The sequence below is a fragment of the Lethenteron reissneri genome, unplaced genomic scaffold, assembly GCF_015708825.2.
Source record: "Lethenteron reissneri isolate LAM-NWPU_2019-01 unplaced genomic scaffold, ASM1570882v1 scaffold_1630, whole genome shotgun sequence".
NCBI classification, from domain to species: Eukaryota; Metazoa; Chordata; class Hyperoartia; order Petromyzontiformes; family Petromyzontidae; genus Lethenteron; species Lethenteron reissneri.
The window spans coordinates 2,302,756-2,317,550 of record NW_026891367.1 but is presented as its reverse complement, the minus strand read 5'-3'; the positions used below and the strand labels follow the sequence as shown (position 1 = coordinate 2,317,550).

General features: G+C 46.1%; 1 protein-coding gene across 1 annotated transcript; it reads left to right on the top strand.

The window, feature by feature from the left end:
• Nucleotides 1-11,296: 11,296 nt before the first annotated feature.
• On the top strand, nucleotides 11,297-13,692 carry LOC133362816 (lysophosphatidic acid receptor 1-A-like). Its single transcript, XM_061581767.1, has 2 exons — nucleotides 11,297-12,023; nucleotides 13,288-13,692. The coding sequence occupies exons 1-2, from the start codon at nucleotides 11,297-11,299 to the stop codon at nucleotides 13,605-13,607; spliced, it is 1,047 nt and encodes a 348-aa protein (XP_061437751.1). The 3' UTR covers nucleotides 13,608-13,692.
• The last annotated feature ends 1,103 nt before the right edge of the window (nucleotides 13,693-14,795 follow it).

The following is a 14,795-nucleotide window of genomic DNA, read 5'->3' as shown; positions in this document are numbered from 1 at the left end:
AGATCACAGAGATACTAGAGAGACAACACAGAGACACACAGAGACACACACACAGAGACACACAACATAGACACACATACAGACATATAAGCAGAGACAGATAATCACAGAGATACATAGAGAGAGACAACACAGAGACACACACCGAGAGAGACACACAACATAGAACCACAGAGACACAGAAACACACACAGAGAGAGACAACAACATAGACACACAGACAGACATGTATAAGCAGATAGATTCACAGAGAGTACATAGAGAGAGACAACCAGAGACACAACAGAGACACACACAGAGACACAAACACAACATAGACACACAGACAGACATATACAGCAGAGACAGATGATCACAGAGATACATAGAGAGAGACACAACAGAGACACACAGAGACACACACAGAGAGACACACAACATAGACACACAGACAGACACATAAGTAGACAGACATCACAGAGATACACAGAGAGACAACACAGAGACACACAGAGACACACAGCACGAGAAAGACAACACACAACATAGACACACAGACAGACCTATAAGCAGATCAGATTCACAGAGATACATAGAGAGAGACAACAACAGAGACACACAGAGACACACACACAGTGAGACACACACATAGACACACAGACAGACATATAAGCAGAGACAGATATCACAGAGATACATAGAGAGAGACAACACAGAGACACACAGAGACACACACACAGAGAGACACACAACATAGACACACAGACACATAAGTAGACAGACATCACAGAGATACACAGAGAGAGACAACACAGAGACACACAGAGACACACACAGAGAGAGACACACACAACATAGACACACAGACAGACATATAAGCAGACAGACATCACAGAGATACACAGCGAGAGACAACACAGAGACACACAGAGACACACACAGAGAGACACACAACATAGACACACAGAGATACACAGAGAGAGACACACAGAGACACACAGAGAGAGACACACAACATAGACACACAGACAGACATATAAGCAGAGACAGATATCACAGAGATACATAGAGAACAAACATACACACACAGTGGAAGCCACGTCTCTGTGTCGAGGTTGGGGTAAGAGGGTTACAACAACACACTACACACAGTTTAACACGCAGCAGGCTTTCGCGACCAATTAAATTCATAAAATAGGTTTTTGGGTTTCGATCGCGTTATTTATAAATGTGTCGTAACCCTCCACCACACCCGACACGGCCAATCAGCAAAAAAGTGTCACGTTGACAAAAGACAAAATAGTTCACTACTTTAGCCCCACAACGGTGTGTTGTTGAAGAGTGAAACCACAACATTTACAATTGTTTTTATTTAAGACCGGGAGCCAGAGCAGAGCCTCACCATTCTGACAAACTGCCCGATGATGCTGGATGCAGTTACCAGCGGAATGTCACAGTATTCAACAAATGTAAATGTTGTGGTATAGTGTATAGTAGTGTAGTGTGTAGTATATATGTGTATAGTGTAGTGTATAGTAGTGTAGTGGATAGTAGTGTATATTACTATAGTGAATATAGCAGTGTATAGTGTAGTGTATAGTAGTGTAGTGTATAGTAGTGTATAGTGTAGTGTATAGTATAGTGTAGTATATAGTAGTGTAGTGTATAGTAGTGTAAAGTGTATAGTCGTGTAGTATATAGTAGTGTATATTACTATAGTGAATATAGCAGTGTATAGCGTAGTGTATAGCAGTGGAGTGTATAGTGTAGTATATAGTAGTGTAGTGGATAGTAGTGTAGTGTGTAGTATATATAAGTGTATAGTGTAGTGTATAGTAGTGTACTGTATAGTATAGTGTAGTATATAGTAGTGTAGTGTGTAGTAGTGTAACGTGTATAGTGTAGTGTATAGTAGTGTATATTACGATAGTGAATATAGCAGTGTATAGTGTAGTGTATAGCAGTGGAGTGTATAGTAGTGTATTGTATAGTAGTGTACTGTATAGTGTATAGTAGTGTAGTAAATATAAGTGTTTAGAGTAGTGTATAGTAGTGTAGTGAATACCAGTGTAGTGTATAGTAGCGTACTGTATAGTACAGTGTAGTATATATGTGTATAGTGTAGTATATAGTAGTGTAGTGTATAGTAGTGTATTGTATAGCTTTGTAGTGTATAGTCTAGTGTATAGTAGTGTACTGTATAGTATAGTGTAGTAGATATAAGTGTATAGTGTAGTGTATAGTAGTGGAGTGTATAGTAGTGTAGTGTACATTACTATAGTGTATAGCAGTGTATAGTAGCGTATACCAGTGTAGTGTATAGTAGTGTAGTGTATAGTAGTGTAGTGTATAGTAGTGTAGAGTAGTGTATAGTAATGTATAGTGTAGTGTATATTACTGTAGTGTATAGCAGTGTATAGTGTAGTATATGTGTGTATAGTGTAGTATATAGAAGTGTATTGTATAGTGGAGTGTCCAGTAGTATAGCATATAGTTGTGTATAGTGTAGTACGTAGTGTAGTACTGCACATCCTGTACACCAGGCGAGGTAGTTAACATTTGCCAGCCACCGTGATGATGGTGGTGTAACCCACGACCTCCTGTATACCAGGCGAGGTAGTTAACATTTCCCAGCCACCGTGATGATGATGGCGGTGTAACCCACGACCTCCTGTATACCAGGCGAGGTAGTGAACATTTCCCAGCCACCGTGATGATGGTGGTGTAACCCACGACCTCCTGTACACCAGGCGAGGTAGTTAACATTTCCCAGCCACCGTGATGATGATGGTGGTGTAACCCACGACCTCCTGTATACCAGGCGAGGTAGTGAACATTTCCCAGCCACCGTGATGATTATGGTGTAACCCACGACCTCCTGTATACCAGGCGAGGTAGTTAACATTTCCCAGCCACCGTGATGATGATGGTGTAACCCACGACTTCCTGTATACCAGGCGAGGTAGTTAACATTTCCCAGCCACCGTGATGATGGTGGTGTAACCCACGACCTCCTGTATACCAGGCGAGGTAGTTAACATTTCCCAGCCGCCGTGATGATGATTATGGTGTAACCCACGACTTCCTGTATACCAGGCGAGGTAGTTTACATTTCCCAGTCACCGTGATGATGATTACAATGTAACCCACGACCTCCTGTATACCAGGCGAGGTAGTGAACATTTCCTAGCCACCGTGATTATGATGATGGTACCCATGACCTCCTGTATACCAGGCGAGGTAGTTTACATTTCCCAGTCACCGTGATGATGATTACAATGTAACCCACGACCTCCTGTATACCAGGCGAGGTAGTGAACATTTCCTAGCCACCGTGATTATGATTGTGTAACCCACGACCTCCTGTATACCGGGCGAGGTAGTTAACATTTCCCAGCCACCGTGATTATGGTGGTGTAACCCACGACCTCCTGTACACCAGGTGAGGTAGTTAACATCTCAATTACCGAGGCGTCAACACCAACGAAGGCCCATGCGACCACCAAACCTCAGGGTCGTTGAAATGGCAGCAGCAGAACTCATCCGCAAGTTGTGGAACCCTGCAGAGACCCACACAGCGAGTTGGCACAGCAGGGGGCCACAAGGTGGTGGTAGCATCAGCCACTCGTCTCAGTCAGTCGACACGTGACACCTGCTGGGTCTGCCCCGTCACCTCCTCCTGCCACGTGGTAGCCTCAAGGTGCACGTGGCCTGGCAAAAGCGTCGTGGTGACGTCACCGCCACTTAGTGGCGAATGGCGGTTGTTGTTGTTGTGTGTGTGAGTGTTAAACTGCGTGTGTGTGTATACGTGTTGCGCCATAGCAAGGCTCTGCAGGTAACCTTAGATGCCCCCAAGCTCACGGGCCCACAGGGGGCAGCAGAGTTCCTATGACCACTGTTTCATTGCTTTTATGGCTTTATTTTGGTGGTTTTTGCAGCTCCCTTTGATGCTGTTAATCCTGCATAATGCACATGCATATGTAGTACTAATCACACACCTGCATTTCCCATAAATATGCTAAATTCCTCTTGATATGCAAATTCCTTTGTCAAGGCGCCCAGCTTATATATATGCTCCAAGCACGTGTGCTGTTTCATTCAGACGCTGTCGCCTCGACGGACCTGGTTTTCACCTGAGGACGGCTGCTTGCATTGTGGCCGAAACGTCGTGAGAATAATTTTATTATGTTTTATTTTTATTTTATTACTTCCCTTCTACGTGACTTTACCGAAAGAACCAAGAAGATGAATCCCTGCAGTCACGAAAGCTTTAAATCAAGATTTTTGAAAGGTTTTTTGGTTTGGCCATGTTTGTTTGTTGTAGTACACAGTTAGACTGATGGCCTTTATCTAAGTTGTCTTGTGGTTGTTATTGTTGTTTGACTTGCATCCCACTGGGATTTTTGCACACAGCGTTGGTGTGTAACGGTGTTTTTTTCTGCAATTTTTTTGCTGTCTTTTCTTGGATTTTCTGTTTGCACTTAGTCACATAGTCACTTTAAGATGTTTTCTTGTTCATGTTTTTGTTTTTTTTGTTTGTTGCGGTTGCACCCGATTCAAGAGCCGAATGGCTCACAGGGCTATGCCTAATACATGAAAACTTGAAACTTGAGGCGTGTGGGGGTTGACCGAAGGTGACCCCCCCCCCCCCCTCTTACACTGGTCAACGTGTATCCACACTCGGACATTCAAGTTCAAGTTCATTGATGAGGTACAGCCCTGTGAGCCATTCGGCTCTTGAATCGGGTGCAACCGCAATAAAACAAAAAACAAAAACATGAACAAAAAAACATCTTAAAGTGAATATGTGACTAAGTGCAAACAGAAAATCCGAGAAAAGACAGTAAAATATTGCAGAAAAAAACACCGTTACACCAACGCTGTGTGCAAAAATCCCAGTGGGATGCAAGTCAAACAACAACCACAAAAACCACAAGACAACTTAGATTAAGGCGATCAGTCTAACTCTGTACTACAACAAACAAACATGGCCAAACCGAAAAACTTTTCGAAAATCACCAAAATAAAGCCATGAAAGCAATGAAACAGTGATCATAGGAACTGTGACCGAATTTTCACAATAAACGCGTAAACAACATGTATTACCAAACCCTGCAGCCATAGCTGGCTGCATGAGTCACTCCACAACAGCAGGAGCATCAGTCGGAGTATCAACATTTTTCAATGCACCTTTAAGATCAGCGCACTAAATCAAAACACAGATCATACTTCATGTGAGCTGACGTGCGTAGCGATCGCTGTCGTGGTAGAGTTGACCATATTTTTCTGGGATAATCCCTTTTGACTCCACACCAAGCTGTCTTTTTGTGCCATGTATAATGTGCTACATTCGTGAACTAACGCAATGAAAAATTAACCCGTAAAAACAAAGTTTTTCCCTATAAATCCTTTATATGCGTGGCGGCTAGAGTCATCTCGTCCTCTGGCTTGAGATGGCTGCCATCTATGGGTCAGATGATTGCCTGCCACCATTAAGCAATTGGTAATTAAATATATTTTATTTTTTCCTAAACAGTGTAAAATTTAGGAAAAAAAATTTTTCACGAAAATTTATTATCACGCACAACGAGTCTGTGTGCAAAATGTCAGCTCGATTGGATCACGGGAAGTGGGTTAAAAAACGACCGAAAGATTTGCACGGTCGTAAGCGCGCAAGCAAGCAAGTGAACTTAATATAAAGGATTTAAAAATCAGGTTGATTCACGAGAATATCATGTTCTTTTCTGCCATAACAGAGAAAGAATGTATATATAACGTGACATTTTGGCAGACTGGCCCAACTTTATTTATGCCCATAGGATAATGAAAGATAATGCATAAGAATAGGGTAAAACCTATTCTTATATTTTCACACACACACAGACCCACAGACTCACACAGAGACCCACAGACTCACACAGAGACCCACAGACTCACACAGTGACCCACAGACTCACACAGAGACCCATAGACTCACAGAGACCCACACACTCACACAGAGACCCACAGACTCAGAGAGACCCACAGACTCACACAGAGACCCACAGACTCACACAGAGACCCACAGACTCACACACAGAGACCTACACACTCACACAGAGACCCACAGACTCACACAGAGACCCACAGACTCACAGAGACCCACACTCACACAGACCCACAGACTCACACAGAGACTCATAGACTCACACAGAGACCCACAAACTCACAGAGACCCACACTCACACAGAGACCCACAGACTCACACAGAGACCCACAGACTCACACAGAGACTCACAGACTCACACAGTGACCCACAGACTCACACAGAGACCCATAGACTCACAGAGACCCACACACTCACACAGAGACCCACAGACTCAGAGAGACCCACAGACTCACACAGAGACCCACAGACTCACACAGAGACCCACAGACTCACACACAGAGACCTACACACTCACACAGAGACCCACAGACTCACACAGAGACCCACAGACTCACAGAGACCCACACTCACACAGACCCACAGACTCACACAGAGACTCATAGACTCACACAGAGACCCACAAACTCACAGAGACCCACACTCACACAGAGACCTCATAGACTCACAGAGACCCACACTCACACAGACCCACAGACTTACACAGAGACCCACAGACTCACACAGAGACCCACAGACTCACACAGAGACCCACAGACTCACACAGAGACCCACAGACTCACACACAGACACCCACACACACACAGACCCACAGACTCTCACAGAGACCCACAGACTCACACAGAGACCCACAGACTCACAGAGACCCACACTCACACAGAGACCTCACAGACTCACACAGAGACCCACAGACTCACACAGAGACCCACACTCACACAGAGACCCACACTCACACAGAGACCCACAGACTCACACAGAGACCCACAGACTCACACACAGAGACCTACACAATCACACAGAGACCCACAGACTCACACAGAGACCCACAGACTCACACAGAGACCCACAGACTCACACACAGAGACCTACACACTCACACAGAGACCCACAGACTCACACAGAGACCCACAGACTCACAGAGACCCACACTCACACAGACCCACAGACTCACACAGAGACCTCACAGACTCACAGAGACCCACACTCACACAGACCCAGACTCACACAGAGACCCACAGACTCACACAGAGACCCACAGACTCACACAGAGACCCACAGACTCACACAGAGACCCACAGACTCACACACATAGACCCACACACACACAGAGACCCACAGACTCACACAGAGACCCACACACTCACAGACCCCCACAGACTCACACAGAGACCCACAGACTCACACAGAGACCTCATAGACTCACAGAGACCCACACTCACACAGACCCACAGACTTACACAGAGACCCACAGACTCACACAGAGACCCACAGACTCACACAGAGACCCACAGACTCACACAGTGACCCACAGACTCACACAGAGACCCACAGACTCACAGAGACCCACACACTCACACAGAGACCCACAGACTCAGAGAGACCCACAGACTCACACACAGACCCACAGACTCACACAGAGACCCACAGACTCACACACAGAGACCCATACTCACACAGAGACCCACAGACTCACACACAGAGACCCACAGACTCACACAGAGACGCACAGACTCACACAGAGACCCACACACACACAGACACCCACACACACACAGAGACCCACAGACTCACAGAGACCCACAGACTCACACAGGGACCCACAGACTCACACAGAGACCCACATACACACATAGACCCACAGACTCACACACAGAGACCCACACACTCACACAGAGACACCCACAGACTCACACAGAGACCCACAGACTCACAGAGACCCACAGACTCACACAGAGACACACACAGACTCACAGAGACCCACAGACTCACAGAGACCCACAGACTCACACAGAGACCCACAGACTCACACAGAGACCCACACACTCACACAGAGACCCACAAACTCACAGAGACCCACAGACTCACACAAAGACCCACACTCACATAGAGACCCACACCACACAGAGACCCACACACACACAGAGACCCACACTCACACAGAGACCCACAGACTCACACAGAGACCCACACTCACACAGAGACCCACACACTCACACCGAGACCCACAGACTCACAGAGACCCGCAGACTCACACACAGAGACCCACAGACTCACACAGAGACCCACACTCACACAGAGACCCACACACTCACACAGAGACCCACAGACTCACAGAGACCCGTAGACTCACACACAGAGACCCACAGACTCACACAGAGACCCACACTCACACAGAGACCCACACACTCACACAGAGACCCACAGACTCACAGAGACCCGTAGACTCACACACAGAGACCCACAGACTCACACAGAGACCCACACTCACACAGAGACCCACAGACTCACACAGAGACCCACACTTACACAGAGACCTCATAGACTCACAGAGACCCACAGACTCACACAGAGACCCACACACACAGAGACCCACAGACTCACACACAGAGACCCACACACTCACACACAGACCCACAGACTCACAGAGACCCACAGACTCACACAGAGACCCACACACACAGAGACCCACAGACTCACACACAGAGACCCACACACTCACACAGAGACCCACAGACTCACAGAGACCCACACACACAGAGACCCACACACACACAGACCCACAGACTCACACACAGACACCCACAGACTCACACACAGAGACCCACACACTCACACAGAGACCCACAGACTCACAGAGTCCCAGGTCACGTGACTGACCCCTTCGCCCCGCCACCTTTCATCTTCCCTCCCCCAAGCCCCGCCCCCTGGCCACGCCTCCTGCGTCACGTGTCCACGGGGCCCCTGACATCCGGGGCCCCTGACATCCGGGGCCCCTGACATCCGGGGCCCCTGACATCCGGGGCCCCTGACATCCGGGGCCCCTGACATCCGGGGCCCGGCCTCCTCCTGAACTCGCCTGAGCCGACACGTGCGCAGCCTGGGCCCTTCTTCTCCGTCGACTGCCTGCAGAGGGGTCAAAGGGTAAAGGTGTCTGTGTGCCGAGGGGTGAGGTCAAAGGTCGGGTGAAGGTCAGCTCGTTGTTTTGACCTTTGCCTTGCCTTGCCTACTGGCCATGTGCTAATCCTAAGGGACGCTGCTCAACAACGACAGGATTCTGTGAGGTTTGCGTTGCGTTTGTTCTCGTGTAGAGCAGCGGTCGGGAACCTGTGGCTCGCGAGCCACACACACACATGGCTCTTCCGGTGACGGCATGTGGCTCCCAGACAATTTTGAGTTGAAAAAAAAATAATAAAAAAATAAAAAATAAAATCAGTTTGGAACTGATTTTAAAATACTTGCGATATTGCTTAATAATAGTGTGTCATTTTAAAGTGAACAGAAATTAGTTTTGAAGATAAAATTTCACGGGTCACGGGTTCCGTGACCAGAAGTCGCATTAAAAGTAAAAAAAAAATATTTAATGTATTACACGTTAAAAATACTATATGGCTCTCAATGAAATATATTAAGAAATATTTGACTTTTATGGCTCTCCCAGTGGTGTAGAGGGTGAACGCCACAAGTAAGCAGGGCTCGCCTTGTTCAAACCCCTCTTAGTCTGTCCCCAACTCTCACGGGAAGAGAATCTGTGCTAGAAACCATGACATTGTAACGTGTAATGCGGCATTTCTTCCTAAATTTCAAGCCGCGTTAATTACACTGCTCAACAATAACAATAACAAATTTTATTTTTTCTGGCCTGGAGTTTTGCAGCTGTTCTAGGCTAATTTCAGGGTGCTGATGATTCCAAATCTGATCTCAGATTTGCTGTAGCACGTCTAATTGTTATGCTATCGGCATACCCCATTTTCATTGATTTTACCCGAAATTAACTCTGTCACTTATGATTGCAAGTTGTTGCGAGTCAGTGACTGCTTTAGTGTTAAAATACGCTGCTGTATTTTTAGGATATTGTGTTTATAATATCATTGTAGATATCCACATTCATTTAATATTTTTCCTCCGCAAGTTTTTATTGAAAATGCAATATTTGATATCTCAAAAACCTGATGTGATAGACAAAAACTGATGCCAGATTTGGAATCAGCACCCCAAAATGACCTTAACACCGTTGTAATACCTCATGCCACAAAAAGTGTGTTGACCAGTGTTATGTATGCAATGTAAGTGTGCTGATGTCAACGTAGCCTTTGACCAGATCACTCACAAAGCACGCAGCCTTTTCCGATTTTATAAGCTAAGCAGGGTTCTTTGGATGGGTTGACCTCCACCACCACCACCACGTGCAGTAGAAAGGTGCTGTGGGCGTTATAGACAGCAGCTGGCAGTGCAGAAACCCCCATTGGTGTACTGCACTCCCCACCACCACCTCCACCACAACCCCCACTGACCAGCGTGGTGAAGTATATGTAGTACTAATCACATTCCTGCATTTCCCATAAATATGCTAGATTCCTCTTGATATGCAAATTCCTTTGTCAAGGCGCCCAGCTTATATATATGCTCCAAGCTCGTGTGCTGTTTCATTCAGACTCTGTCGCCTCGACGGACCTGGTTCTTCACCTGAGGACGGCTGCTTGCGTTGTGGCCGAAACGTCGTGAGAATAATTTTATTATGTTTTATTTTTATTATTTTATTATTTCCCTTCTACGTGACTTTACCGAAAGAACCAAGAAGATGGTGAAGTATAATCAAATATCGCTCTCGACCCGACCCACAAGACGTGTGCGGAGGTCATCATCCAGCAGTGGAATTATTCAAGCGGACTGTACATGTGTGATGCGAGAGTGCCTGTACATGTACATGCGTGTGCGTACACATGTATCGGCAGTGTGACAAGATGCGATCACCTCTTTTCGCGACGCTGAGTCACATTCCCCTGGGGGTCATTAAATAGGGCAATCAGTCACGGACGCCAGTGCAGATAATCAGATTGTGCCATTGTCTATGATCATGACGCTCAGAGGAGGAACGCTATCGAGATGTAATTGTATAACAACAGCTCTTTAGTAGTAAGTTTTTACCCTTTCAACTGGTACAAAAACTGACACCTTTATACAAGGCATCATGTTTGCAATAACCACAACACAAGCAGTCAAAATGCAAACAAAAAGAAACAACTCTGATGATGATAATGATATGCACTGTCCTTGAAGTTGATTGGTCCACACCCCAGATAGCTTTTCTTAGAGCCCAATTGGTGTTGGTTTCCTTTAAATAATCTTTGCTTTGCAGGTGTGCGTGGACGTGGGAAACAACGCGAGAACGAGATGGACGTCAGCTGCCACCACAACGAGACGATCGCATTCTTCTACCGCAACAGCAACAAGCCGCTCTACGACGAGTGGTCCTTCACCAGCACGCTGGTCATGGTGCTCGGCCTGACCTTGTGCCTCGGCATCATTCTGGCCAACGCCCTCGTCATGTTCGCCGTGTACATCAACAAGACACTCCACCACCCTGTCTACTTCCTCATGGCCAACCTGGCCGCGGCGGATTTCTTTGCGGGAGCGGCGTACGTCTACCTGGTTGTCAACACGGGGCCCAACACTCGCAAGCTGTCGCTGCAGACCTGGTTTCTGCGCCAGGGGCTGATCAACACGAGCCTCACCGCCTCCGTCGCCAGCCTCCTGGTCATCGCCATCGAGCGCCACGTCGCGCTGTTCCGGATGCAGCGGATGAGCGAGCGGCGCGTCGTGACGGTCGTCGCGATCATCTGGCTCGTGGCCATCATCGCCGGCGCCATGCCCAGCATGGGCTGGAACTGCGTCTGCGACATCGCCACGTGCTCCACCCTGGCGCCGCTGTACAGCGCCAGCTACGTCACCTTCTGGGCCGGCTACAACCTCTCCATGTTCCTCATCATGGCGGGGCTCTACGGCCACATCTTCGTGAACGTGTGGAGGGACAGGATACCCGTGCTGCAGAATAGCTCCAGGTGCTCCCGGAGGCAAGACGCCCCCGTGAGCTTGCTCGTAACGGTCACCATCATGTTGGGTAAGTGATGTGATTAACCATGCAAAAAAGATTTAACCACACTTATTTGGACCATCTTATTTGACAGACAACTATTACAGGTTATTGATAGACAACCAGTTTTGTTTTACCAGGTTTAGTTATTTCTTTTTTCACACTTTTGTTATGTAGGCTAGGCGTAGTCACAAACCGTACCTCTCCATAACAAAGGCTCAGTCTTTTGTTATGCAGTCTATTCTTAGTCTCAAGCCTCACCTTACCATATTAATAAAAAGTGTGCCGTACTTGGCCCTTCCCCTCTTCAACCATTATATAATCGGAGTGGTAGCTCTTGTAATCTCTCATTTACTTGATACAGCTGTCGTGGCTGTGACGGTTCCACCTGAAGACGGAAGCTTGTGTTGCCTCCGAAACGTCGTGATTTTTTATTTTATTTTACTTTTATTAATTTAAATTTTTTACCTACGTGACTTTACCGAAAAAAACCTAAGAATATGAATCCTTGCAGTCACGAAAGCTTCAAATCTAGAATTAAGCGTTGTGGGTCTGTCTGGGCAGAACATTCGACAACACGATTCACGATAATTGTTTTTTTAACCCTTCTATCTGGCAACAAAACTGACATCTTTTTTTACAAGGAGTCATGTTTGCATAGACCACAATACCTGCAGCCTTAATGCAAAAAAAAACACAACTTTGATAATGTACGCACTGTCCTTGAAGTTGATTGGTCCACACCCGAGACACCTTTCCTTAGAGCCTAGTCTCACATGGTGTTGGACCAGATGACGCCAAAAGGCGCACAACTGTTTTTTTGTTTGCATTACGACTGCAGGTATTGTGGTCTATGCAAACATGACTCCTCGTAAAAAAGGTGTCAGTTTTGTTGCCAGATAGAAGGGTAAAAAAACAATTATCATATTTTTTTACTGGCAAATGAGGTTCCAATGGTGTAAATGCTTACCCCGAGCTCTCATACTCTGATGGTGCATTGTCTTTGAGTTGTGCGCCTTTTTGGCATCGTCTGGTCCAACACCAGGGTGAGACTAGGCTCTAAGGAAAGCTGTCTCGGGTGTGGACCAATAAACTTCAAGGACAGTGCATACATTATCAGAGTTATATATTTTTTTGCATTATGACTGCAGGTATTGTGGTCTATGCAAACATGACTCCTCGTAAAAAAGGTGTCAGTTTTGTTGCCAGATAAAAGGGTAAAAAAAACAATGATCAAGGCTGGTCTTGTTCCATGCGTCGCTGCCAAAATGCCTCGTGCCGTCTCTCCCAGGAGCCTTTATCGTGTGCTGGACGCCGGGTCTGGTGATTCTGCTGCTGGATTCCTTCTGCTCGGACTGCAACGTCCTGGCCTTCGAGAAGTACTTCTTGCTCATAGCGGAGCTCAACTCCGCCATGAACCCCATCATCTTCTCGTTTCGGGACACGGAGATGATCGCCACTTTCAAGCGCATCCTGAGCTGCCGAAAGGCGAGAGGCGTCGCAGCGAGCGGCTCCGAAAAATCAATTTCCACGTCGAATCCCAACCTGGTCACGGAGATCGGTCACGTGACCACCGCGAGTGCGATGAAGATTAATCAGATTGTCATCTAATATCTAATTGGGCTAACGATGCATGTTTTGATAATTGTTTTTTTACCCTTCTATCTGGCAACAAAACTGACACCTTTTTTACAAGGAGTCATGTTTGCATAGACCACAATACCTGCAGTCATAATACAAACAAAAGAGCACACGAGCTTGGAGCATGTATATAAGCTGGGTGCCTTGACAAAGGAATTTGCATATCAAGAGGAATTCAGAATATTTATGGGAAATGCAGGAATGTGATTAGTACTACTTATGCCTGTGCATTATGCAGGATTAGCAGCATCAAAGGGAGAGGATATGGGAAATGCAGGTATGTGAATAGTACTAATTCAGCATCAAAGGGACAGACCTGGTTTTCACCTGAGGACAGCTGCTTGCATTGTGGCCGAAACGTCATGAGAATTATTTTATGTTTTATTTTTATTATTTTATTACTTCCCTTCTACGTGACTTTACCGAAAGAACCAAGAAGATGAATCCCTGCAGTCACGAAAGCTTTAAATCGAAAAATAAAACAAACAAAAACATAACTCTGATAATGTATGCACTGTCCTTGAAGTTGATTGGTCCACATCCGAGACAGCTTTCCTTAGAGCCTAGTCTCACATGGGTGTGGACCAATCAACTTCAAGGACAGTGCATACATTATCAGAGTTATGTTTTTTGTTTGCATTATGGCTGCAGGTATTGTGGTCTATGCAAACATGACTCCTTGTAAAAAAGGTGTCAGTTTTGTTGCCAGATAGAAGGGTAAAAAAACAATTATCATATTTTTTACTGGCAAATGAGGTTCCAATGGTGATGCATGTTTTACTCGGAAGCCTGTTGTTTCAAAGATATTTTTTACACAAGTCACGTTTAACTTGGTGTTTCTTGAATAGGGCTTTACTGGAGGATGCGTTGTTTTTCGTTGGTTCTCTTCCTGTTCAAATGATGGCTGCCCCCCAGCACACACGAACTCGTGTTCACGTGGCCCCCCCTTGCGAGCGTCCGTGTTAACGTGGCTGTGTGTGTGTGTGTCCTTCAGGGACATTGTAAACAAAAATCTCGTATTTTGAAAAGCGTCGTTCAATATTTTTTGTATTTATTTTTCTTCCATTTATTTTGGGGGCCTTTAAACGCTTGTTCAGAATTTAGTTCCGAGCCCATTTTGCGTTTCGTTTTCTTTTGATCAAGGCGATCGTCTTGTGT